Source organism: Aphelocoma coerulescens, chromosome 21, assembly GCF_041296385.1.
Source record: "Aphelocoma coerulescens isolate FSJ_1873_10779 chromosome 21, UR_Acoe_1.0, whole genome shotgun sequence".
Lineage (NCBI taxonomy): Eukaryota > Metazoa > Chordata > Aves > Passeriformes > Corvidae > Aphelocoma > Aphelocoma coerulescens.
Window position 1 is genome coordinate 952,116 of NC_091034.1, and position 26,433 is coordinate 978,548.

General features: G+C 62.5%; 1 protein-coding gene across 1 annotated transcript in view; it reads left to right on the forward strand.

Annotated features, from left to right (window-relative positions):
* The window catches only part of CROCC (ciliary rootlet coiled-coil, rootletin), a 33,956-nt gene extending 9,952 nt beyond the window's left edge, over nucleotides 1-24,004 (forward strand). The window contains exons 13-35 of the mRNA XM_069034748.1: nucleotides 552-713; nucleotides 1,160-1,304; nucleotides 2,306-2,671; nucleotides 3,320-3,513; nucleotides 3,603-3,730; nucleotides 4,943-5,094; nucleotides 5,554-5,655; nucleotides 5,735-5,869; nucleotides 7,148-7,279; nucleotides 7,366-7,604; nucleotides 8,818-8,977; nucleotides 9,067-9,234; nucleotides 10,411-10,729; nucleotides 11,865-11,986; nucleotides 12,075-12,195; nucleotides 15,811-15,962; nucleotides 16,725-16,898; nucleotides 17,478-17,639; nucleotides 18,639-18,823; nucleotides 18,914-18,986; nucleotides 20,691-20,807; nucleotides 22,554-22,664; nucleotides 23,256-24,004. Coding sequence (XP_068890849.1) covers nucleotides 552-713; nucleotides 1,160-1,304; nucleotides 2,306-2,671; nucleotides 3,320-3,513; nucleotides 3,603-3,730; nucleotides 4,943-5,094; nucleotides 5,554-5,655; nucleotides 5,735-5,869; nucleotides 7,148-7,279; nucleotides 7,366-7,604; nucleotides 8,818-8,977; nucleotides 9,067-9,234; nucleotides 10,411-10,729; nucleotides 11,865-11,986; nucleotides 12,075-12,195; nucleotides 15,811-15,962; nucleotides 16,725-16,898; nucleotides 17,478-17,639; nucleotides 18,639-18,823; nucleotides 18,914-18,986; nucleotides 20,691-20,807; nucleotides 22,554-22,664; nucleotides 23,256-23,306 — 3,670 coding nt within the window. The 3' untranslated portion in view covers nucleotides 23,307-24,004. The remainder of the gene's footprint in view (nucleotides 1-551; nucleotides 714-1,159; nucleotides 1,305-2,305; nucleotides 2,672-3,319; nucleotides 3,514-3,602; nucleotides 3,731-4,942; nucleotides 5,095-5,553; nucleotides 5,656-5,734; nucleotides 5,870-7,147; nucleotides 7,280-7,365; nucleotides 7,605-8,817; nucleotides 8,978-9,066; nucleotides 9,235-10,410; nucleotides 10,730-11,864; nucleotides 11,987-12,074; nucleotides 12,196-15,810; nucleotides 15,963-16,724; nucleotides 16,899-17,477; nucleotides 17,640-18,638; nucleotides 18,824-18,913; nucleotides 18,987-20,690; nucleotides 20,808-22,553; nucleotides 22,665-23,255) is intronic.
* Nucleotides 24,005-26,433: the final 2,429 nt, after the last annotated feature.

Consider the following 26,433-nt stretch of genomic DNA (forward strand, 5'->3'; position numbering starts at 1 on the left):
TGTCCCTGTGCCCATGTCCCTGTGCCCGTGTCCGTGTGTCCATGTGTCCGTGTGTCTGTGTCCATGCGTCCATGTGTCCTTGTGCCCGTGTCAGTGTCTGTGTGTCTGTCTGTGTGTCCCTGTGCCCCTGTCCCTGTGCCCCTGTCCCTGTGCCCCTGTCCGTGTGTCCATGTCCGTGTCCATGCGTCCATGCGTCCCTGTGTCTGTGTGTCTGTGTGTCTGTGTGTCCCTGTGCCCCGTCCCTGTGCCCCTGTCCGTGTGTCCATGTCCATGCGTCCATGCGTCCCTGTGTCTGTGTGTCTGTGTGTCCCTGTGCCCGTCCCTGTGCCCCTGTCCGTGTGTCCGTGTCCATGTCCATGCGTCCATGTGTCTGTGTGTCTGTGTGTCTGTGTGTCTGTGTGTCTGTGTGTCCCTGTGCCCGTCCCTGTGCCCCTGTCCGTGTGTCCGTGTCCGTGTCCATGCGTCCCTGTGTCTGTGTGTCTGTGTGTCCCTGTGCCTGTCCCTGTGCCCCTGTCCGTGTGCCCATGTCCCCGTGTCCGTGCGTCCGTCAGGGACCTGGAGCGCGCGGAGGCGGCGCTGGCGGAGGAGCAGCAGCGCACGGGGGCCCTGCAGCAGGAGCGGGAGCAGCTCCGGCGCCGCGGCGAGGGGCTGCAGGACGCCCGCGACGAGGCCGCCCGCGACGCCCAGGCTGCCCGGGAGCAGCTGGAGCACAGGTGGGCACAGGAGGGTGCAGGAGGGGCGGCTGGGGGCACGGGTGGGCACAGGTGGGTGCTGGGGGATACAGGTGGGTGTTGGGGGACACAGGTGGGTGCTAGGGGACACAGGTGGGTGTTGGGGGACAGAGGGGACACAGGTGGGTGCAGAGGGGACACAGGTGGGTGCTGGGGACACAGGTGGGTGCTGGGGGACAGAGGGGACACAGGTGGGTGCTGGGGACACAGGTGGGTTCAGGTGGGCACAGGTGGGTGCTGGGGGATACAGGTGGGTGCTGGGGACACAGGGGACACAGGTGGGTGCTGGGGGACACAGGTGGGTGGTAGGGGACACAGGGGACACAGGTGGGTGTTGGGGGACACAGGGGACACAGGTGGGTGCACAGGGGACACAGGGGACACAGGTGGGTGCACAGGGGACACAGGTGGGCGCTGTCCCCGCACAGCCGGCAGCAGGCGCTGGAGCTGGAGGCGCAGCGGGCGTGGGCGCAGCGGGAGCTGCTGGAGGCGCGGGAGGAGCTGAGCCGGGCGCTGCTGGAGGCGGAGCTGGCCCGGGGCGAGCAGGAGGCGCTGGCAGAGGCCCTGGGCAAGGTGGGCACCCGGACCCGCCCCACAGCGGGGCTGGGCATGGGTACAGGTGCATCCCATGGGTACAGGTGGATCCTATGGATACAGGTGGATCCCATGGGTACAGGTGGATCCCATGGGTACAGGTGCATCCCATGGGTACAGGTGGATCCCATGGATACAGGTGCATCCCATGGGTGCAGGTGGATCCCATGGGTGCAGGTGGATCCCATGGGTACAGGTGCATCCCATGGGTACAGGTGGATCCCATGGGTACAGGTGCATCCCATGGGTACAGGTGCATCCCATGGGTACAGGTGGATCCCATGGGTACAGGTCCATCCCATGGATACAGGTGGATCCCATGGATACAGGTGCATCCCATGGGTGCAGGTGGATCCCATGGATACAGGTGGATCCCATGGATACAGGTGCATCCCATGGGTGCAGGTGGATCCCATGGATACAGGTGGATCCCATGGATACAGGTGCATCCCATGGGTGCAGGTGGATCCCATGGATACAGGTGGATCCCATGGATACAGGTGCATCCCATGGGTGCAGGTGGATCCCATGGATACAGGTGGATCCCATGGGTACAGGTGGATCCCATGGGTACATCCCCAGGAGTGCCAGCCCTGCAGTGGGTGCAGCCCCGTGCCCCAGCTGCCCCCATGTCCTGGTTCCACAGGTGTCCCCAAGCCCCAGGTACTCCCCAAGCCCCAGGTGACCCCCAGGTGCCCCTGCCGCAGTTGCCCCATGCCCCAGGTACTCCCCAAGCCCCAGGTGACCCCCAGGTGCCCCTGCCGCAGTTGCCCCGTGCCAGCCGGTGCCCCCAAGCCCCAGGTGACCCCCAGGTGCCGCTGCCGCAGTTGCCCCGTGCCAGCCGGTGCCCCCAAGGCCCAGGTGACCCCCAGGTGCCGCTGCCGCAGTTGCCCCATGCCCCAGGTACTCCCCAAGGCCCAGGTGACCCCCAGGTGCCCCTGCCGCAGTTGCCCCGTGCCAGCCGGTGCCCGGTGCTGCAGGCGCAGGGCAGCTGCGGGGAGCTGGCGGAGGCCCGGCGGGCGGCGGAGGCCGAGGAGTCACGGCTGCGGGACGCGCTGGCCAAGACCAGCGAGCTGGCGGCCGGGCTGGCCCGGGACAAGGCGGAGCTGAGCCGGCGGCTGGAGCGGCTGGAGCAGGAGCGGGAGCGGGGCCGGCTGCGCACCCGGGAGCTGTGCCGGGAGCTGGCGCTGCTGCGGGAGCGGCTGGAGCGCGGCCCCCGCCCCGGGAACGAGCGGCGGGGCCCGGAGCGGGCGCGGAGGGACCCCCGGGACAACGGGCGGGGGCTGCGGGAGGAGCTGCGGGAGCTGCGCGGGCTCCACGAGCGGCTGCGCCACAGCCTCGGCCAGGTGGGCACCGCGGGGGCGACTGGGAGGGTGCTGGGGTAACTGGGAGGGTGCCGGGGTGACTGGGAGGGTGCTGGGGTAACTGGGAGGGTGCCGGGGTGACTGGGAGGGTGCTGGGGTAACTGGGAGGATGCCGGGGTGACTGGGAGGGTGCTGGGGTAACTGGGAGGGTGCCGGGGTGACTGGGAGGGTGCTGGGGTAACTGGGAGGATGCCGGGGTGACTGGGAGGGTGCTGGGGTGACTGGGAGGATGCTGGGGTGACTGGGAGGGTGCTGGGGTAACTGGGAGGATGCCGGGGTGACTGGGAGGGATGGGGAGGGCTCCAGGGACGGGTGGGGAGGGGACATGGAGTAACTGGGAGGGTACCAGGGATAACTGGGAGGCGTGGGAAGGGTGCTGGCGTAACTGGGAGGGTGCCGGGGTAACTGGGAAGGATGGGGAGGGCTCCAGGGATGGGTGGGGAGGGGGCGTGGAGTGACTGGGAGAGTACCAAGGGTAAATGGGACAGTGCCAGGGACAACTGGGTGAGGTGGGGTGGGTGTCTGGAGTAATTGGGAGGGGACATGGAGTAACTGGTTGTCCATGAGTGGTAACTGGTGGTCCCTGAGGTGTGGCCGGTGGTCCCTGAGCTGTCACTGGTGTGCCCGCAGGCGGTGCAGGAGCAGAGCGCGGCGGGCGAGGCGCTGGCGCGGGCGCGGGCGGAGCAGGAGCGGCTCCGGGCGGAGCAGGAGCGGCTGGGCCGGACTCAGGCGGCGCTGGCCCAGGACGGGGCCGGCCTGGCCGTCCAGCTCGCGGCTGCCCAGCGCCAGGAGCGGCACCGCGACCGCGAGGCCGCCGGGCTCAGGTGCGTGCTGGGCCGGGGGGTGCCGGGCTCTGGTGGGTGCCAGGGCGGGTCCGGCCCCGTGCCCAGCCCCGCGCCCCGCGCTCCGGCAGGTCGGAGAAGGAGGGGCTGGAGAGCAGCGTGTTCCAGCTGCGGCAGGAGCTGGCCCAGCTCCAGGCCCGCACCCAGCAGCTGGAGGCCCAGGGCCGGACACTGGCGCAGGCCAAGGAGGCGCTGGAGGGTGAGGGGTCCCGGCCACTCGTGTGTCCCATCGGCCCGGCCGTGCCCAGCTCCAGCGCGGCCGTCCCCATCTTCATCCTCATCCCCGTCATCCTCATCCTCAGCTCCATCCACCTGTCCCCGCTGATGGCGGGGTGTCCCCATGACCGAGGGGTGTCCCCGCTGATCTGGGGGGGTGTCCCCACTGATGGGGGGGGGGTGTCCCCATGATCGAGGGGTGTCCCATGGCGGGGTGTCCCCATTGACTGGGGGGTGTCCCCATGACTGAGGGGTGTCCCCATGACTGAGGGGTGTCCCCATGACCAAGGGGTGTCCTCACTGATCTGGGGGGTGTCCCCATTGACTGGGGGGTGTCCCCATGACCGAGGGGTGTCCCCATGACCGAGGGGTGTCCCCGCTGATCTGGGGGGTGTCCCCATGACCGAGGGGTATCCCCACTGATGGGGGGGTGTCCCCATGACCGAGGGGTGTCCCCGCTGATCTGGGGGGTGTCCCCATTGACTGGGGGGTGTCCCCACTGATGGGGGGGGTGTCCCCATGACCAAGGGGTGTCCCATGGCGGGGTGTCCCCATTGACTGGGGGGTGTCCCCATGACCAAGGGGTGTCCCCATGACTGAGGGGTGTCCTCACTGATCTGGGGGGTGTCCCCATTGACTGGGGGGTGTCCCCACTGATGGGGGGGGGGTGTCCCCATGACCGAGGGGTGTCCCCATGACCAAGGGGTGTCCCATGGCGGGGTGTCCCCATTGACTGGGGGGTGTCCCCATGACCAAGGGGTGTCCCATGGCGGGGTGTCCCCATTGACTGGGGGGTGTCCCCATGACCAAGGGGTGTCCCATGGCGGGGTATCCCCATGACCGAGGGGTGTCCCCGCTGATCTGGGGGGTGTCCCCATGACCGAGGGGTGTCCCCACTGATGGGGGGGTGCCCCCATGACCGAGGGGTGTCCCCGCTGATCTGGAGGGTGTCCCCATGACCAAGGGGTGTCCTCACTGATCTGGGGGGTGTCCCCATTGACTGGGGGGTGTCCCCACTGATGGGGGGGGTGTCCCCATGACCAAGGGGTGTCCCATGGCGGGGTATCCCCATGACCGAGGGGTATCCCCACTGATGGGGGGGTGTCCCCATGACCGAGGGGTGTCCCCATGACCAAGGGGTGTCCCATGGCGGGGTGTCCCCATGACCGAGGGGTGTCCCCATGGTGTCCCTCAGCGGAGCTGGGCGCGGCGCGGCGGGAGCGGGCGCAGGAGCTGCGGGAGCGGCGCCAGGCGGTGGCGGTGGCCGAGGCGGCCGCGGTGGCAGCGGCCCTGCAGAGCGCCCGCGACGCCCACCGGGAGCAGCTCGAGCACCTCCAGCGCGAGAAGGTGCGCACGGGGCCGGGGGGGGGCGCGAGGAGTGATTTTGGGGGCTGTGGTGGTGATTTTGTGACTTTGGGGTGCTGTGGTGGGGTTTCTCAGGGCGCGATGGTGGATTTCTGGGTGTGATGGTGATTTTGGGGGGTTTTAAGGATGATTGTAGGGGCACGATGTTGGTTATTGGGGAATAATGTTGGGTTTTGGGGTAAATTTTTGGGTGTTGGGGCTCAGTGGCGATTTTTGGGGTGAAATACAGATTTTTGGGGTGCAGAGCTGATTTTTGACGCACACGCTGATTGTTGAGGGCACAGTGGTGATTTTTGGGGTGCAACCTTGATTTCTGACGTTCCTGCTGATTTTTGGCGCACGATGCTCGGGGTGCAGTGCCGGTCGTTGGGGTTCGCTGATGACATTTTTGGGGTTCACTGATGATTTTTGGGGTTCATCGATGATTTGTGGGGTTGGCAGGAGGAGCTGGAGGCCGAGCGGGGCCGGCTGGTGCAGGAGCACGAGGAGCTGGTGGCCGAGCTGGCGGCAGCGCGGCAGCAGCGCCAGAGCGAGAAGCAGCAGGTGGGTGACCCCGGTGTCCCCCCGGCCCTGTGCCAGCCCCGTGTCCCCCAGCCCCGTGCCACCCCTGCTGTCCCCCCAGGCGCTGGCACTGCAGGAGGAGGAGCGGGTGGCCCTGGCGGGGACACTGGCGGGGCTCCAGCGGAGCCTGGACGAGGCCACGGCCGAGCTGGAGCAGCGGCGGCGAGAGGTCACGAGCCACCAGGAGAAGGAGCAGGTGGGTTTGGGGGGCTCCCAGGACCCCCTCTAAGATGGCACAGAGCCCCACAGAGCCCCCACTTCAAGCCCCCGTGCCCAGGTGTCCCCCCTCATTGCGACCCCCGTTGCTGAAGTGTCCCCTCCTACTGTGGCCACCATGCCGGGGGGTCCCCCATGTCACCCCCCAATTCCTGGGTATCCCCCACTGCAACCCCTCCTGTCTGAACATCTCCTGTGGCCCCCCCATGCCACCCCCCATTGCATCTCCCCATTCATGGGTGTCCCACATGGCCCCCCGGTTGAAGCCCCCCCTTTCTGGGTATCCCCCCCACTGCAGCCCCCCATGCCCCAAATGCACCCCCCTGCCTGAGCCTCACCCCCACCACTGCACGACCCCCGCAGTGACCCCTTTCTCGCAGCCCCCCAACTTCACCCCACATGTCCCCGAGCAGTGGGGCTCAGCTGTGGTACCTGAGCCCCCTCACCCCACCGCCATTGCCCCCCTCTTCCTAGGACCCCACCCCCATTGCCCCCCTCTTCCTGGGACCCCATCCCCATTGCCCCCCTGCCTTCGGGACCCCATCCCCATTGCCCCCCTCTTCCTGGGACCCCATCCCCATTGCCCCCCTCTTCCTGGGACCCCACCCCATTGCCCCCCTCTTCCTGGGACCTCATCCCCATTGCCCCCCTCTTCCTGGGACCCCATCCCCGTTGCCCCCCGTCTCTGGGATCCCACCCCATTGCCCCTCTCTTCTTGGGACCCCACCCCATTGCCCCCCTCTTCCTGGGACCCCAGCCCCATTGCCCCCCTGCCTTCGGGACCCCACCCCCATTGCCCCCCTCTTCCTGGGACCCCATCCCCATTGCCCCCCTCTTCCTGGGACCCCACCCCCATTGCTCCCCTCTTCCTGGGACCCCATCCCCATTGCCCCCCGTCTCTGGGACCCCACCCCATTGCCCCCCTCTTCCTGGGACCCTACCCCCATTGCCCCCATCTCTGGGACCCCACGCCATTGCCCCCCTCTTCCTGGGACCCCACCCACATTGCCTCCCTCTTCCTGGGACCCCATCCCCATTGCCCCCCGTCTCTGGGACCCCATCCCCATTGCTCCCCTCTTCCTGGGACCCCATCCCCATTGCCCCCCTGCCTTCGGGACCGCATCCCCATTGCCCCCCTCTTCCTGGGACCCCATCCCCATTGCCCCCCCCGTCTCCGGGACCCCACCCCCGTCGTGCCGCCCCCCGGGAGCCCCCAGAGGCGGGCGGAGGGGGTCTCAGGGTGCCGTGCCCCGCTCAGGGCTTGGCCGCGGAGCTGCGCTCGCTGCGGGCGCGGGCGGAGGAGGCGGCGCTGAGCCACGAGCGGGAGGCGAGGACGCTCCGGGACGAAGCGGCAGCGGCGGCCAAGCAGCGGGACAGCGCCCTGCGGGAGGCGAGTCGTCCCCCCCCCCCCCCCGCCCCAAACCCCTTCCCGCCCCTCTAAGTCCCCACATCCCCCTAAATTCCGCCTCCGGGCAGGCGGAGGAGGCGCGGGCGCAGCTGCGGGCGGTGGCGGAGGCGCGGGCGGCGGCGCGCCGGGAGCTGCAGGAGGCGCAGCGCGAGGCCCGGGACAGCCGCGAGGGCCGGGACGCGGAGCGGCGGCGGGCGCAGGAGGCGCGGCGGGCCCTGGGCGACGCGGGCCGCGAGAAGGAAGCGCTGCAGCGCTCCAACGAGGAGCTGCGGGCGGCCCTGCGGCGCGCCGAGGGAGAGCGCATCAGGTCGGGAGGGCGGGATGCGCCGGGACGCGAGATGCCCGAGCTGGGAGGTGCAGGGGGAGGGTGCGGCGCCTTGGAGGGGATGCTCAGGGCTGGGGGGGATGCTCAGGATAAGGGAATGTCCAGGCTGGGAGATACAGGAGTCGGAGTGATGGCTGGGACAAGGGGCTACCCAAGCTGGGAGATGCAGGAGTTGGGAGACGCTGAGGATGAGGGAAGAAGGAGTTTGGAGATGCGGGAGTTGGGAGATGCTCAGGATGAGGGAAGCAGGAGTTTGGAGATGCGGGAGTTGGGAGATGCTCAGGATGAGGGAAGCAGGAGTTTGGAGATGCAGGAGTTGGGAGACGCTGAGGATGAGGGAAGCAGGAGTTTGGAGATACAGGAGTTGGGAGACGCTCAGGATGAGGGAAGCGGGAGTTTGGAGATGCGGGAGTTGGGAGACGCTGAGGATGAGGGAAGCAGGAGTTTGGAGATGCAGGAGTTGGGAGACGCTGAGGATGAGGGAAGCAGGAGTTTGGAGATGCAGGAGTTGGGAGATGCTCAGGATGAGGGAAGCAGGAGTTTGGAGATGCAGGAGTTGGGAGACGCTCAGGATGAGGGAAGCGGGAGTTTGGAGATGCAGGAGTTGGGAGACGCTCAGGATGAGGGAAGCGGGAGTTTGGAGATGCAGGAGTTGGGAGACGCTCAGGATGAGGGAAGCAGGAGTTTGGAGATGCAGGAGTTGGGAGACGCTCAGGATGAGGGAAGCGGGAGTTTGGAGATGCAGGAGTTGGGAGACGCTCAGGATGAGGGAAGCGGGAGTTTGGAGATACAGGAGTTGGGAGACGCTCAGGATGAGGGAAGCGGGAGTTTGGAGATGCAGGAGTTGGGAGACGCTGAGGATGAGGGAAGCAGGAGTTTGGAGATGCAGGAGTTGGGAGACGCTGAGGATGAGGGAAGCGGGAGTTTGGAGATACAGGAGTTGGGAGACGCTCAGGACGAGGGAAGCAGAAGCTGGGAATTACAAGGGTGATCCCCACCCTGGAGGGCGGTGCCTGGGCTGGGGGTGATGCTCGGGACACAGGGACGCCCAGGTTGGGATGCTCCGGTCGGGATGGGGAGATGCTCCAGGTCAGGAGGGCACTCGGGACAAGGTGACGGAAATTTGGGGACGGGGACGGGCACAGCTGGGGCGGTGCTGGGGGGTGCTGCCAGCCCCTGCTCCGCGCTGCCGCAGCCTGAAGCGCTCCGGGGAGGACAAGGAGCAGCGGCTGGCGCTGCTGGAGGCGGCGCGGGCGGCGGCCGAGCGGGAGGTGTCGGAGCTGCGGGCGGCGCTGCGGGGGCTGGAGCGCGCCCGCCTCGAGAGCCGCCGGGAGCTGCAGGAGCTGCGCCGCCAGGTCAGGCACGGCGGGGACGGCGGGGGTGGCGCAGCCCCTCCCCAGCCGTCGGGGACGCCCCCGAACCGCTGCCGTCGCCCCGTGGGCAGGTGAAGGAGCTGGACAGCGAGAACAGCCGGCGGGGCCGCGAGCTGGGGGAGCTGCAGGCGCGGGTGGCCCTGGAGGAGCAGCGGGAGCAGCGGAGCCGCCGCGAAGCCTCCGGCCTCAGGCAGAAGGTGGCGGAGAGCGAGGCCGGCACCGAGGCTGCCAGGAAGGAGGTGAGGGCATCCCAAGGGTCCCCAACGCCCCTTCGTGGGTGTCCCATGTCCTGAAGTGTCCCTGTGCCGCCATAGCTGGCTATCCTGTGTGTCTGGAGGTGTCCCTGTCCCCGAACCCCAGAGCTTGGTGCTTTTTGCCCCCAGTCATCCCCGTCACTGTGGTGTCCTGTGTCCTTGGGTGTTCCCATCACCCCACTGCTCCATCTCCCACATCCCTGGAGCTCCCTGTTACCCCACTGCTCCATCCCCCTCATCCCTGGAGTTCCCTGTTACGCCACTGCTCCATCCCCTGCATCCCTGGAGTTCCCTGTTACCCCACTGCTCCATCCCTGCATCCCTGGAGTTCCCTGTTACCCCACTGCTCCATCTCCCACATCCCTGGAGTTCCCTGTTACCCCACTGCTCCATCCCTGCATCCCTGGAGTTCCCATCACCCCACTGCTCCATCCCCCGCATCCCTGGAGCTCCCTGTTACCCCACTGCTCCATCTCCTGCATCCCTGGAGTTCCCATCACCCCACTGCTCCATCCCCCGCATCCCTGGAGTTCCCATCACCCCACTGCTCCATCCCCTGCATCCCTGGAGTTCCCATCACCCCACTGCTCCATCTCCCACATCCCTGGAGTTCCCTGTTACCCCACTGCTCCATCCCCTGCATCCCTGGAGTTCCCTGTTACCCCACTGCTCCATCCCCCGCATCCCTGGAGCTCCCTGTTACCCCACTGCTCCATCTCCCACATCCCTGGAGTTCCCATCACTCCACTGCTCCATCGCCCGCATCCCTGGAGTTCCCATCACCCCACTGCTCCATCCCTGCATCCCTGGAGCTCCCTGTTACCCCACTGCTCCATCCCCCGCATCCCTGGAGCTCCCTGTTACCCCACTGCTCCATCCCCTGCATCCCTGGAGTTCCCTGTTACCCCACTGCTCCATCTCCCACATCCCTGCAGTTCCCTGTTACCCCACTGCTCCATCCCCCGCATCCCTGGAGTTCCCTGTTACCCCACTGCTCCATCCCCCGCATCCCTGGAGTTCCCATCACCCCACTGCTCCATCCCCCGTGTCCTTTCGGGTCCTCCACCTCCCCATTGCTCCCTCCCCGCGATCCCCGTCCCTCCATCCCTCCCACCCCCCGTTCCCCCTCTCGCCTCAGCCCTTCCCTCGCCGCTCCCGCAGCTGCAGCAGCTCCAGCAGCGCCTGGCGGAGGCGGAGCAGGAGTTCCGGCAGCGGGAGCAGGAGCTGTCCCGCAGCCTGGAGGAGGCGCGGGGCAACGAGAAGAAGCTGCTGGCGGACGCCCGGAACCTGCAGCTGAAGGTGGAGGCGGCGCGGGCCGAGGTGGCCGAGCTGGGGCTGCGGCTGAGCGCGGCGCAGGGCCGGGCCCAGGGGCTGGAGGCGGAGCTGGCCCGGGGCGAGGAGCAGCGCAGGGCCACCGAGTCCCGCCTGGGCGGCCTCCAGGCCACCCTGCGCCGCACCGTGGCCGTCGCCAGGGCCAAGGGTGAGCGGCCCCGGGTGGGGCTGAGGGGAAGGGACGTGTCCCTCTGCGGGACCCCGTGTCACCCCACGGACCCAGCCCTGGGGGTCTGCAACACACCAGTGCTCCGGCCCCTGCATCCCCGGGCTCTCCCAAACCCCGAATTCCATCCCCTGCCTCCCATCCCTTGGGTCTCCCAAACCCCCAAATCCCATCCCCTGCATCCCCGGGGTCTCCCAAACCCCCAAATTCCATCCCCTTCATCCCTGGAGTCTCCAAACCCCCAAATTCCATCCCCTGCATCCCCGGGGTCTCTAACCCCCCCAAATTCCATCCCCTGCATCCCCGGGGTCTCCCAAACCCCCAAATTCCATCCCTTGCATCCCCGGGGTCTCTCAACCCCCAGATTCCATCCCCTGCATCCCTGGAGTCTCCCAAACCCCAAATTCCATCCCCTGCATCCCTGGGGTCTCCCAAACCCCCAAATCCCACCCCCTGCATCCCTGGGGTCTCCCAAACCCCCAAATCCCACCCCCTGCATCCCCGGGGTCTCCAAACCCCCAAATTCCATTCCCTGCATCCTCGGGGTCTCTAAACCCCCAAATCCCACACCCTGCATCCCATCTCTTCGGTCTCCCAAACCCCCAAATTCCATCCCCTGCATCCCTGGGGTCTCCCAAACCCCAAATTCCATCCCCTGCATCCCTGGAGTCTCCCAAACCCCAAATTCCATCCCCTGCATCCCTGGGGTCTCCCAAACCCCCAAATCCCACCCCCTGCATCCCCGGGGTCTCCAAACCCCCAAATCCCACCCCCTGCATCCCCGGGGTCTCCAAACCCCCAAATCCCACCCCTTGCATCCCCGGGGTCTCTCAACCCCCAGATTCCATCCCCTGCATCCCTGGAGTCTCCCAAACCCCCAAATCCCACCCCCTGCATCCCCGGGCTCTCCCAACCCCCCAAATTCCATCCCCTGCATTCCCGGGGTCTCTAAACCCCCAAATTCCATACCCTGCATCCCTGGAGTCTCCGAACTCCCAAATTCCATTCCCTGCATCCCCGGGGTCTCTAAACCCCCAAATTCCATCCCCTGCATCCCCGGGGTCTCCCAAACCCCCAAATTCCATCCCCTCAGCCCACCCCGCTGTTCCCCACACAGGCGGGGGCCCGGAGGGGCCGGGAAGCCCCGGCTCGTTCCCGGATCCCGGCGCCGATCCCGAGGCGCTGCGGGCGGCGCTGCGGGAATTCCTGCGGGAGCTGCAGGACGCGCAGCGGGAGCGGGTGCGTCCCCCTGTGCCTCCCGTCGCCGCTATCCCAAAAAGGCCCTTTCCCGGCCCGTTGCCAGCCCGTTCCCGTGTTCCCGGCGCAGGAGGAGCTCCGGGGGCAGCTGGGCAGCCTGGGCCGGCGCTTGGCCGAGGCGGAGGCGGAGCGGGACAGCGCCGGCGCCCGCGCACAGCAGCTCCAGAAACTGCTGGAGGAGAGCGAGCAAGGTGATGGGGTCTTTTGGGAACTGGGGGGTTCGGGGCGGTTTGGAGCCTCCACAGCGAGTGGGAGCTTGGAGGGAAACTGAGGCACCGGGAGGGGAGGATGCTCCCCGGGATTTCCTCCAAAATCCTGGTGGGAAACCTCGTAAATCCCAGTAAGGCCCAGTAAAACTCTTCTGTATCTCCTTTAAATCCCAGTGCAAGTGGTGGAAACTTCCATGTATCTCTCTAAATGCAATAAAACCCCTCCGCATGCCCCATAAATCCCAGTAAAACGGGTAAAACCCTGGTGGATGCCCATAAATCTCACTAAAACTGGTAAACTCCCCTATGGATCCCATGTAAATACCAGTTAAACTGGTAGACTCCACAAAACCCAGTAAAATCCCCCGTGCAAACTCCATAAACCCCAATAAAGTGGGCAGAACCTCTCTGCATCCCACATAAATCCCAGTAAAACCAGTAAATTCCCTGCGTATTTCCCACAAACCCCAATAAAACGGCTGAAAAAACCCCGAGCAAACTCCATAAATCCCAATAAAATTAAATTTAAAAGCCAAAACATTAAATAGTAATAATTTGAAAAACCAACCCATTAAAAAAATCCCCGTAAACTGCAGAGAAACTGGTGAACTCCCCTGCAGATCCCCTGTAAATCCCAGTAAAACCGGTAAACTCCCTGTGCAGTCTCCATAAATCCCAATAAAGTGGGCAAAAGCCCTGTGCATCCCTCTTAAACCCCGGAAAACCCAGTAACCCCTCCCAGTTTATCCCCCATAAACTCCAAATAAACTGGGAAAACCTCCCTGCGCCCCACAGGCACCCCAGGAAAACTGGGGGATGCCCTGAGCAAACGCCATAAATCCCAATAAAGTGGGTGAAACGCCATAAAACCCCAGTAAAGCCCCCTAAACCCCAGTAACCCCATTAAACCCCAGTAAAGCCCCCTAAACCCCAGTAACCCCTCTAAACCCCAGTAAAGCCTCATAAAACCCCAGTAACCCCCCTAAAACCCCAGTAAAGCCCCCTAAACCCCAGTAACCCCCCTAAACCCCAGTAAAGCCCCATAAAACCCCAGTAACCCCCACAAACCCCAGTAAACCCCCATAAATCCCAGTAACCCCCCTAAACCCCAGTAAAGCCCCCTAAAACCCCAGTAACCCCCATAAAACCCCAGTAACCCCGCAACATCCCCTTTAAACCTTTCTACAACGCCCATAAACCCCAATAAACCCCTGCTGCATCCCCCAGAAACCCCAGTAAACCCCAGTAACCCCCTGTGCACCCCCACAAACCCCAGTAAGTCCCCTCTGCACCTCCCCCAAACCCCCAGTGTCCCCCCTTTCCCCCCAAACCCCCGGTGCCCCCCCTTTCCCCCCAAACTCCCAGTGCCCCCTCTTTCCCCCCAAGCCCCGGTGCCCCCCTTTACCCCAAACCCCGGTGTCCCCCCTTTCCCCCCAAACCCCCGGTGCCCCCCCTTTCCCCCCAAACTCCCAGTGCCCCCTCTTTCCCCCCAAGCCCCGGTGCCCCCCTTTACCCCAAACCCCGGTGTCCCCTCTTTCCCCCCAAGCCCCCGGTGCCCCCCTTTACCCCAAACCCCCAGTGCCCCCCTTTACCCCAAACCCCCGGTGTCCCCCCTTTCCCCCCAAACCCCCGGTGCCCCCCTTTCCCCCCAAACCCCCGGTGCCCCCTCTTTCTCCCCAAACCCCCCGCGCCCCCTCTTTCCCCCCAAACCCCCGGTGTCCCCCCTTTCCCCCCAAGCCCCGGTGCCCCCCCTTTCCCCCAAACCCCCGGTGTCCCCCCTTTCCCCCCAAACCCCCGGTGTCCCCCCTTTACCCCAAACCCCCGGTGTCCCCCCTTTACCCCAAACCCCCCGTGCCCCCTCTTTCCCCCCAAACCCCCGGTGCCCCCCTTTCCCCCCAAACCCCCGGTGCCCCCTCTTTCCCCCCAAGCCCCGGTGTCCCCTCTTTACCCCCAAACCCCCGGTGTCCCCCCTTTCCCCCCAAACCCCCGGTGCCCCCCCTTTACCCCCAAACCCCCGGTGTCCCCCCTTTACCCCCAAACCCCCGGTGCCCCCTCTTTCCCCCCAAACCCCCGGTGCCCCCTCTTTCCCCCCAAACCCCCGGTGCCCCCCCTTTACCCCCAAACCCCCGGTGTCCCCCCTTTACCCCAAAACCCCCGGTGCCCCCCTTTACCCCCAAACTCCCGGTGTCCCCCCTTTCCCCCCAAACCCCCGGTGCCCCCCCTTTACCCCCAAACCCCCGGTGTCCCCCCTTTCCCCCCAAAGCCCCGGTGTCCCCTCTTTCCCCCCAAGCCCCGGTGTCCCCCCTTCCCCCCAAGCCCCGGTGTCCCCTCTTTACCCCCCCAAGCCCCGGTGTCCCCCCTTTCCCCCCAAACCCCCCGTGCCCCCTCTTTCCCCCCAAACTCCCGGTGCCCCCCTTTACCCCCCAAAGCCCCGGTGTCCCCTCTTTCCCCAAACCCCCGGTGCCCCCCCTTTCCCCCCAAGCCCTGGTGTCCCCTCTTTACCCCCCAAACCCCCGGTGCCCCCTCTTTACCCCAAACCCCCGGTGCCCCCCCTTTCCCCCCAAACCCCCCGTGCCCCCTCTTTCCCCCCAAACCCCCGGTGTCCCCCCTTTCCCCCCAAACCCCCGGTGTCCCCCTTTCCCCCCAAACCCCCGGTGCCCCCCTTTCCCCCCAAACCCCCGGTGTCCCCTCTTTCCCCCAAACCCCCGGTGTCCCCCCTTTCCCCCCAAAGCCCCGGTGCCCCCTCTTTCCCCCCAAACCCCCGGTGTCCCCCCTTTCCCCCCAAGCCCCGGTGCCCTCCCTTTCCCCCCAAACCCCCGGTGCTCCCTCTTTCCCCCCAAACCCCCGGTGTCCCCCCTTTCCCCCAAACCCCCGGTGCCCCCCTTTACCCCCAAACCCCCCGTGCCCCCTCTTTCCCCCCAAACCCCCGGTGTCCCCCCTTTCCCCCCAAGCCCCGGTGCCCCCCCTTTCCCCCCAAACCCCCGGTGCCCCCTCTTTCCCCCCAAACCCCCGGTGGCCCCTCTTTCCCCCCAAACCCCCGTGTCCCCCTTTACCCCAAGCCCCGGTGTCCCCCCTTTACCCCAAACCCCCGGTGTCCCCTCTTTCCCCCCAAACCCCCGGTGCCCCCCTTTCCCCCCAAGCCCCCGGTGTCCCCCCTTTACCCCAAACCCCCGGTGTCCCCCCTTTCCCCCCAAACCCCCGGTGTCCCCTCTTTCCCCCCAAACCCCCGGTGCCCCCCTTTCCCCCCAAGCCCCCGGTGTCCCCCCTTTACCCCAAACCCCCAGTGCTCCCTCTTTCCCCCCAAGCCCCCGGTGCCCCCCCTTTACCCCAAACCCCCGGTGCCCCCCTTTACCCCAAACCCCCGGTGTCCCCCCTTTACCCCAAACTCCCGGTGCCCCCCCTTTCCCCCCAAACTCCCGGTGCCCCCCCTTTCCCCCCAAACCCCCGGTGTCCCCCCTTTCCCCCCAAACCCCCGGTGCTCTCTCTTTCCCCCCAAGCCCCGGTGTCCCCCCTTCCCCCCCAGCCCCGGTGTCCCGGTAACGCGGGCAGGGCCCGGTCCCCGCCGCGCTGACCGCGGGCCCCGCTGTGGCCTCGCAGGGCGCCGAGAGCTGAGCGGCTCCCGGGCCGCGCTGCTGCTGCGGGAGGAGACCCTGCGCCATTCCCAGCGGGAATGCCGCGAGCTGCGGGACAGGCTGGCGGCCCTGGAGCGGAACCTGCGCTCTGCCGAGCGGGAGCGCCGCGCGGCGCAGGTGGGAATGTGCGGAGTCCAGGCGGGAATGCGGGACAGGCCGGGCGGGAAGGATGGGTATCCCGGGTGGGAATGATGGGTATCCCGGGTGGGATTGATGGGTATCCCGGGTGGGATTGATGGGTATCCCGGGTGGGAAGGATGGGTATCCCGGGCGGGAATGATGGGTATCCCGGGTGGGAGCGATGGGTATCCCGGGCGGGAAGGATGGGTATCCCGGGCGGGGAGGATGGGTATCCCGGGTGGGAATGATGGGCAGTTCAGGTGGGAATGCTGGGGAGTCCAGGTGGGAATGCCAGACAACCATCTGGGAATACTGGGGAGTCCAGGTGGGAACACGAAGCAGTCCAGGTGGGGATGATGGGTATTCCAAGTGGGAATGTTCGGCAGTCCAGGTGGGAATAATGGGTATCCCAGGTGGGAACGCCGGGCAGCACGGGCAGGAATGTGGGACAGTCCAGGTGGGAACGCTGTGTGTCCCAAGTGGGAATGCTGGACAACCCAGGTGGGAACGCTGTGTGTCCCAAGTGGGAATGCTGGACAACCCATTTGGGAATGTTGGGTAGTCAAGGTGGGAGTGACGGGTACCCCAGGTGGGAATGTGGGGCAGCCCAGACGGGAACGCCGGGCTGCACAGGCGGGAATGCCGGGCAGTCCACGTGGCAATGCGGGGCAGCCCGGGTGGGAATGCCGGGCAGTCCCTGCGGGCACGGCTGCGCGCCCGGCACATCCCGGCTCCAACGCCGCATTCCGGCGGCTCCAGGAGAAGCTGGGCGAGCTGGAGGAGGCCCGGCAGAGGCTGGAGCTGTGCGAGAGCCGCAGCTCCCGGCTGGAGCTGCAGCGGCGGGCGCTGGAGGGGGAGCTGGGCCGCGCCCGGCGCGCTCTGGCGGAGCGGGACGCGGAGGCGCGGGAGCGAGCGGAGCTGCTGCGGACACAGGTACGGCACCGACCCCGGCTTTTGGGAAATCCCGTCCCGCAGTTCCCCCTCCGCCCCCTCCCAGTGCCTCCTGAAACACTTCCCAGTCCCACAGGTCCCCCTCAGCCCCCTCCCCGTTCCCACTGAACCCACTCCCAGTTCCCAAAGTCTCCACAGTTCCTCCAAACCCACTCGCAGTTACCCCCTGAACCCACTCCCAGCTACCCCTGAATCACCTCATGGTTCCCACAGTTCCTCCCAAACGCCTTCCCAGTTCGCCCTAAACCCACTCCCAGTCCCCCCAGTTCCCCCTGGACCCCATTCCAGTTGTCCCCAGTCCCCCCAAAACCCCTCTCAGTCGCCCAGTACTCCCTGAATCCCCTCCCAGTTCCTCTGTTTCCCCCTGCACCTCCTCCCGTTCCCCCTGAGCCCTTTCCCAGTCCCACAGTTCCCCCAGAACCCCTTCTCAGTTCCCCCTAAACCCCCTCCCAACTTCCCCCAGTTTCCCTGAACCCCTTCCCAGACCCCCCATTTCCCCCCGAGCCCCCTCCCAGTCCCCCCAGTCCCCCCAGTTCCCCCACTCTCCGCCTCCGTTCCCAGCTGGCTCAGGCCGAGTCCGGCTCCGGGCCGCTCCCGGTGCTGCCGGACGGCGGCTCCCGGGGGGACGCTGCGGCCGTGCCCGAGGGCTCCCGGCTCCACCAGCGGCTCCTGCAGCTCCAGAACGCCCTGGCCGCCGGCGAGACGGACCGGAGGCTGCTCCAGGTGGGATCGGAACCCCCCCCCCGGTGCCCCCAGCTCCTCCCGAACCCCCTCCCCGTTCCCCTGAACCCCTTCCCGGTCCCCTCATTCCCCCTGAACCCCTTTCCCAGTCCCCCCAGCTCCCCCCAAACCTCCTCCCACTTCCCCCCTGGAACCCTTTCCCACTTCCCCCAGTTCCCTCTGAACCCCTCCCAGTGTCCCCATTCATCCTGAACCAATCCCAGTCCCCCCGGTTCCCCCTGAAACCCCTCCCACTTCCCCCTGGACCCTTTCCCAGCTCCCCCAGTCCCTCTGAACCCCCTCCCAGTTTTTCCTGAGCCCACTCCCAGACCCCCTGAGCCCCCTGCCAGTCCCCGGTGTCCAGAGGGTGTCCCGGAGTGTCCCGGGGCTGTCCTGGGGTGTCCCGGGATGTCTCAGGGTGTCCCGGGGCTGTCCCGGTGTCCCGAGGGTGTCCCGGGGCTGTCCCGGTGTCCCGGGGCTGTCCCGAGGGTGTCCCAGGGTGTCCCGGGGCTGTCCCGGGATGTCTCAGGGTGTCCCGGGGCTGTCCCGAGGGTGTCCCGGGGTGTCCCGAGGGTGTCCCAGGGTGTCCCGGGGCTGTCCCGAGGGTGTCCCAGGGTGTCCCGAGGGTGTTCCAGGGTGTCCCAGGGTGTCCCGAGGGTGTCCCGGGGCTGTCCCGAGGGTGTTCCAGGGTGTCCCGGGGCTGTCCCAGGGTGTCCCAGGGTGTCCCGAGGGTGTTCCAGGGTGTCCCGAGGGTGTTCCAGGGAGTCCCGGGGTGTCCCAGAGTGTCCCGGGGCTGTCCCGAGGGTGTTCCAGGGTGTCCCGGGGCTGTCCCGAGGGTGTCCCGAGGGTGTTCCAGGGTGTCCCGGGGTGTCCCGAGGGTGTCCCGGGGCTGTCCCAGGGCTGTCCCAGGGTGTCCCGGGGCTGTCCCAGGGTGTCCCGAGGGTGTCCCGAGGGTGTTCCAGGGTGTCCCGGGGCTGTCCCGGTGTCCCCCCGGTGTCGCAGGAGGGGCTGGAGGAGGCGCGGCGGGCGCTGGCGGAGGCGCGGCGGGAGAAGGGAATGCTGCGGGAGCAGCTGCGGGAGCAGCGGGAGCTGGGAATGCTCCGGGAATCGGGAATGCTCCGGGAGCCGGGAATGCTCCGGGAGCTGGGAATGCTCCGGGAATCGGGAACGCTGCGGGAATCGGGAATGCTCCGGGAGCCGGGAATACTCCGGGAGCCGGGAATGCTCCGGGAGCCGGGAATGCTCCGGGAATCGGGAATACTCCGGGAGCCGGGGAAGCCGCAGGAACAGGGAATGCTCCGGGAACCGGGAATGCCGCCGAACAGGGAACCCCAGGACCGGCAGCAGGAGGTGAGCGCGGGGGGGGGGGGTGCACCCCAAATTCCCTGACCTTTGACCCCAGACAGGACCCTGTGGATCCCCCATAAATAATTATCTAATTATTATCTAATATCTGTATTATCATAGTTAATTATCCGGTACTGCATTAGATAGCAGATCTATTATCTGGTGTAGGTATTTTAAAACACACATTTTTAAATGTATTTGGGGCTTTATCTGTATTTTTATCCATTATACAGAATAATTTCTGCATTTACGTATCTATTTCCCGTTCTATACATATTTACAAATTTTACTCTTTATTTCTGTATTATGTATTTTCGGATTTTTTCTATTATACCTTTTATATATTATACATATTTAATGTATTTTTTTGATCTTATGTAGATACTTCTGGCTTCACATATTTTTATCTCTATTATACATACTTTAATATATATTTATATATTCCATGTTTTTATATCTGTTGCACATACTTTAATACCTATTTTTAAAAATACATACGTAAATATTTATTTTGCCTCTTATCTACACATAAAAATATCTAAAATATACTTTTATATATTCAAGATCTTTATTTAATTTTATTTTAAATAGCCTAATTTATATTAAGTATATTTATATATTTATAGTATGTTATATTAATTACTATTTATAATAAGTATATACAAGATCTATAACATGTTATAGATAATTAGCATACGTTTATAATAAAATATATCTATATTAATATTGAATATAGAAATATTTAAAATAAAAATGCATATATATTTATAGAATACATACAGTACGCATTTATACAGCACAGAAATGTTATATGTAACATGATATTTGTAAAACAATATAATAGAATATATACAATAGAATGTGTATATAACAATATAATATAATATAATATAATATAATATAATATATAAATATGTATATATTATATGTGTATATATGTATATATGTATTATATTATATTATATTATATTATATTATATTATATTATATTATATATTCTACTCTATTCTATATTATATTATATTATATTATATTATATTATATTAATATAAAACATATAAGTATTTTACATAATTATATATAAAATACAATTATATTAAATACAATTTTATATATCATATCAATATCACACATTAAATAATAGGTTATTGTTATTAATTATAGAAATATAAATATTATATTGATACAGTTTTATATTTTATTAATTTTAGCTGTTTTAAATATATGCTATAGATATATTTTATTACGAACATACATTGAATATGCAGACATTTAACACATTCTGGATATTGTAGATATTTATTATACACATGTACTTAGGCTATTTAAAATAATGTTATTTGTATTTATAATTATATATTCATGATATTACATAATAATATTTATTAAAATTAATTTATTGAATTAATTAATTAATAATTATGAATGAATGAATGAATTAATTAATTATTAATTTATTGGATCGATTAACATGTGTTTTAGATATTTTTATGTGTATATAGGGGCAAAATCGACATGTGTGTGCACGTATTTTAAAAGGAGGTGTTGCAGTAGGTGTAGTGGCTGTGAGAACCCCTCTGACAAATGGATGCATTTCTGTCCGTGTCCGTACGAACCCAGCCCTGTCCCTCTCAGCGCCCGCAGCAGCAGCAGCAGCAGCAGGAGCAGCAGCAGCAGCAGGAGCAGCAGCAGGAGCAGGAGCAGGAGCAGCAGGAGCAGGAGGAGGAGGAGGAATCTCCCGGCCGGGCCGGGCTCCCGCCAGGGCCGCAGCTCTCGGCCGAGCAGCAGCTGGAGGAGGCTCGGAAGCGAATCCAGGCGCTGCGGGTGGGTGCCTGCACCTTTGGGAGCTGATCCCGATCCCTGGGCTGGGAGCTGCTCCTTTGGGAGCTGATCCCAATCCCTGGGCTGGGAGCTGATCCCAATCCCTGGGCTGGGAGCTGATCCCGATCCCTGGGCTTGGAGCTGATCCCGATCCCTGGGCTGGGAGCTGCTCCTTTGGGAGCTGATCCCAATCCCTGGGCTGGGAGCTGATCCCCATCCCTGGGTTGGGAGCTGATCCCCATCCCTGGGCTGGGAGCTGATCCCGATCCCTGGGTTGGGAGCTGATCCCGATCCCTGGGCTGGGAGCTGATCCCGATCCCTGGGTTGGGAGCTGATCCTGATCCCTGGGTTGGGAGCTGATCCCCATCCCTGGGTTGGGAGCTGATCCCGATCCCTGGGCTGGGAGCTGATCCCGATCCCTGGGTTGGGAGCTGATCCTGATCCTGGGGCTGGGCTGCTCCTTTGGGGGCTCATCCTGATGGGAACGAGCCGGTGCTGCTGCTGGGATGGGGCCGGGCTCGTTCCAACGGGAATGATCCTGGTGCTGCTGCTGGGATGGGGCCGGGCTCGTTCCCATGGGAACGATCCCGGTGCTGGTACTGGGATGGGGCCGGGCTCGTTCCCATGGGAATGATCCTGGTGCTGCTGCTGGGATGGGGCCGGGCTCGTTCCAACGGGAATGATCCCAGTGCTGGTACTGGGATGGGGCCGGGCTCGTTCCCATGGGAATGATCCCAGTGCTGGTACTGGGATGGGGCCGGGCTCGTTCCCATGGGAATGATCCCGGTGCTGCTGCTGGGATGGGGCTGGGCTCATTCCAACGGGAATGATCCCGGTGCTGCTGCTGGGATGGGGCCGGGCTCGTTCCCATGGGAATGATCCTGGTGCTGCTGCTGGGATGGGGCCGGGCTCGTTCCCATGGGAATGATCCCGGTGCTGCTGCTGGGATGGGGCCGGGCTCGTTCCCATGGGAATGATCCCGGTGCTGCTGCTGGGATGGGGCCGGGCTCGTTCCCATGGGAATGATCCTGGTGCTGGTACTGGGATGGGGCCGGGCTCGTTCCCATGGGAATGATCCCAGTGCTGGTACTGGGATGGGGCCGGGCTCGTTCCCATGGGAATGATCCCGGTGCTGCTGCTGGGATGGGGCCGGGCTCGTTCCCATGGGAACGATCCCGGTGCTGCTGCTGGGATGGGGCCAGGCTCGTTCCCATGGGAATGATCCTGGTGCTGGTACTGGGATGGGGCCGGGCTCGTTCCCATGGGAATGATCCCAGTGCTGCTGCTGGGATGGGGCCGGGCTCGTTCCCATGGGAATGATCCCAGTGCTGCTGCTGGGATGGGGCCGGGCTCGTTCCCATGGGAATGATCCCAGTGCTGGTACTGGGATGGGGCCGGGCTCGTTCCCATGGGAATGATCCCAGTGCTGCTGCTGGGATGGGGCCGGGCTCGTTCCCATGGGAATGATCCCAGTGCTGGTACTGGGATGGGGCCGGGCTCGTTCCCATGGGAATGATCCCAGTGCTGGTACTGGGATGGGGCCGGGCTCGTTCCCATGGGAATGATCCCAGTGCTGCTGCTGGGATGGGGCCGGGCTCGTTCCCATGGGAATGATCCCAGTGCTGGTACTGGGATGGGGCCGGGCTCGTTCCAGCCGTTTCGGGGCTGGTGGTGCTGGCTCTGGGCCGTTTCGGGGTGCCCGCCGCAGGCAGTGCCCACTTTGGGGTGCCGGGCACCCCTCCCCGCCAGGCGCAGGTGTCGGCGCTGGAGCTCCTGACCCGGCCGCTTCCCGAGGCGCCGCCGGAGCTGCAGCGGGAGCTGGAGCGGCTCCGGCTCGGCCGCGGGGACCTGGAGGAGCAGGTGAGGGGGAACGGCCGGGGGGGACACGGGGGCACGGCCGGGGGGGACACGGGGGCATGGCCAGGGGGGACACGGGGGCACGGCCGGGGGGGACACGGGGGCACGGCCAAGGGGGCACGGCCGGGGGGGACATGGGGGCATGGCCGGGGGGACACGGGGGCACAGCCGGGGGGGACACGGGGGCATGGCCAGGGGGGACACGGGGGCACAGCCAAGGGGGGACACGGGGGCACGGCCAGGGGGGACACGGGGGCACAGCCAAGGGGGGACACGGGGACACGGCCGGGGGGGACACGGGGGCACGGCCGGGGGGACACGGGGGCACGGCCAAGGGGGCACAGCCCGCGGGGACACGGGGACATGGCCAGGGGGGACACGGGGGCACGGCCGGGGGGGACACGGGGGCATGGGCAGGGGGGACACGGGGGCACGGCCAAGGGGGCACGGCCGGGGGGGACACGGGGGCACGGCCGGGGGGGACACGGGGGCATGGCCAGGGGGGACACGGGGACACGGGGACACGGCCCAGGGGGGACACGGGACCCTCCCCGGCCCCACAACCTCCCCTCCCTCCCTCCCTCCCACCCCCAGATCGCGCTGCTCAAGGAGCAGGAGCTGCAGCGGCATCCCACCGGAACGTAGGGAATTCCGGGAATTCCGGGAATTCCGGGCCGTCCGCAGAGCTCGGCGCAGCTCCGCTCGGGGGGTGAGGGGATCCAGCCCCATCCCAAAATCCAGAGCAGAGCCCGGCACGGCTCAGCCCAGGGATGAGGGGGATCCGTCCCTCTCCCTGTGCTCCAAACCCACAGCGATTTTTGCCTCCTCGTTCCCGTCTCTCCAGGAAAAAGCTGCACTTTTCCCACCAGACAACAAAATTTGTCTATTTTTGATACAATTTGGGACCCCGTGGAGGGTTTTCCCATTGTCCTGATGTAGTTTTTAATGGAATAGGGACATATTCCCTTTTTTAGCCCCAGAAGACCCAGCTGATCCCTTCCCCTCCAGCCTTCCCCTCACCACATCCTCATTTCCCCCCTTTTTCTAACAGAAAACTCCCTGGATTTGTGTTTTTGAAGGATTTTTTTAGGAACTAGCGGGATTTTTATAGGGATTCTTTGGGAATCGGGGGTTTTCACTGGTGCTCCGAGGTTGGGAAAACCACGGGAAGGGAGGTGGTGGCTCCGACCCCGTCAGTCCCGGCAGGAATAAACGTGGATAAATCCAGACTGGAAGTTCGGAGGGATTTTTTTGGGATTTTCGGGAATAAACGTGGATAAATCCAGACTGGAAGTTCGGAGGGATTTTTTTGGGATTTTCGGGAATAAACGTGGATAAATCCAGACTGGAAGTTCGGAGGGATTTTTTGGGGGGAGGGGGGGATTGGCAAAAATTTTGGGAGTGCCCAGATTGGGGCTGGGTTGAATTAGGTCCCTAAATAATAATGAATAATAAGAATCACTAATAAGAAATAGACGATAATTAATAACCAATAATAATAATAATGATCATTAATTACAAAGGGCAAAGGATAAGAAATCAGAACAAATAGCAAATAATGATGATCGTAAAGCTGCACCCTATAGATGAGAGAGGAGCTTCAGGGGGAAATTCACCCTATAGAGGGGAAAATCACCCTATAGAGGGGAAATACATCCTATATAGGAGGGAAATTCACCCTATAGAGGGGAAATTCACCCTATAGATGAGAAATGCATCCTATAGAGGGGAAAATCACCCTATAGAGGGGAAATACATCCTATATAGGGGGGAAATTCACCCCATAGATGAGAAATGCACCCTATAGAGGGGAAATTCATCCTATAGATGGGAAACAGAGCCTATAGATGAGAAACAGACCCTATAGATGGGAAACAGACCCTATAGGTGAGAAGCAGACCCTATAGATGGGAAACAGATCCTATAGATGAGAAACAGACCCTATAGATGGGAAACAGAGCCTATAGATGGGAAACAGACCCTATAGATGGGAAACAGATCCTATAGATGGGAAGCAGAGCCTATAGATGGGAAACAGAGCCTATAGATGGGAAACAGCCTATAGGTGAGAGGTACACCCTATACACGAGAGGTACACCCTATAGGTGAGAGGTACACCCTATAGGTGAGAGGTGCACCCTATAGGTGAGATACACCCTATAGGTGAGAAGTACACCCTGTGTATGAGATACACCCTATAGAGGTACACCCTATATAGGAGAGGTACACCCTATAGATGAGAGGTACACCCTGTATATGAGAGGTACAGCCTATATACGAGACATACACCCTATATACAAGAGGGACACCCTATAAATGAGAGATACACCCTATAGATGAGAGGTGCACCCTATATACAAGAGGTACACCCTATAGGTGAGAGATACACCCTATAGATGAGAGGTGCACCCTATATACAAGAGGTACACCCTATAGGTGAGAGATACACCCTATAGATGAGAGGTGCACCCTATATCCAGGAGATCCAGGGTGTATACCCCTATATACGTGGGCTGTGCCCTATACGTGAGGAACACGCACTGCGTACAAGTGACGCACTTTGCATGTGGGATACGCCCTATAGGCAAGGGCTGCACCCTATAGACGAGAGCTGCACCCTATGGATGAGAGCTGCACACCGTATACAAGAGATGCACCCTACAGACGAGAGAGACACCCTATAAACAAGAGATGCACCCTGCAGACCAGCTCTGCACCCTATATAAAAACGCTGCACCACATACACGAGAGCTAAATCCCATATACAAGACACACACCCTATATAAGAGCTACACCCCACACACAAGAGCTCTATGCTACATCCGAGAGCTGCCCCTATATCCGAGAGCTGCCCCTATATCCGAGAGCTGCCCCTATATCCGAGACCTGCCCCTATATCCAAGGCCTGCCCCTATATCCGAGAGCTGCCCCTATATCCCAGACCTGCCCCTATATCCCAGACCTGCCCCTATATCCGAGAGCTGCCCCTATATCCGAGACCTGCCCCCTATATCCGAGACCTGCCCCTATATCCGAGACCTGCCCCTATATCCGAGACCTGCCCCTATATCCGAGAGCTGCCCCTATATCCGAGAGCTGCCCCCTATATCCGAGAGCTGCCCCTATATCCGAGAGCTGCCCCCTATATCCGAGAGCTGCCCCCTATATCCGAGAGCTGCCCCTATATCCGAGGCCTGCCACTATATCTGAGACCTGCCCCTATATCCGAGAGCTGCCCCTATATCCGAGAGCTGCCCCTATATCCGAGGCCTGCCCCTATATCCGAGACCTGCCCCTATATCCGAGGCCTGTCCCTATATCCGAGAGCTGCCCCTATATCCGAGAGCTGCCCCCTATATCTGCGGCCTGCCCCTATATCCAAGACCTGCCCCTATATCCGAGAGCTGCCCCTATATCCGAGGCCTGCCCCTATATCCGAGAGCTGCCCCCTATATCCGCGGCCTGCCCCTATATCCAAGACCTGCCCCCTATATCCGAGAGCTGCCCCTATATCCCAGAGCTGCCCCTATATCCGAGGCCTGCCCCTATATCCGAGAGCTGCCCCTATATCCCACAGCTGCCCCTATATCCGAGGCCTGCCCCTATATCCGAGAGCTGCCCCTATATCCGAGAGCTGCCCCCTATATCCGAGGCCTGCCCCTATATCCGAGAGCTGCCCCTATATCCGAGAGCTGCCCCCTATATCCGAGAGCTGCCCCCTATATCCGAGAGCTGCCCCTATATCCGAGAGCTGCCCCCTATATCCGAGAGC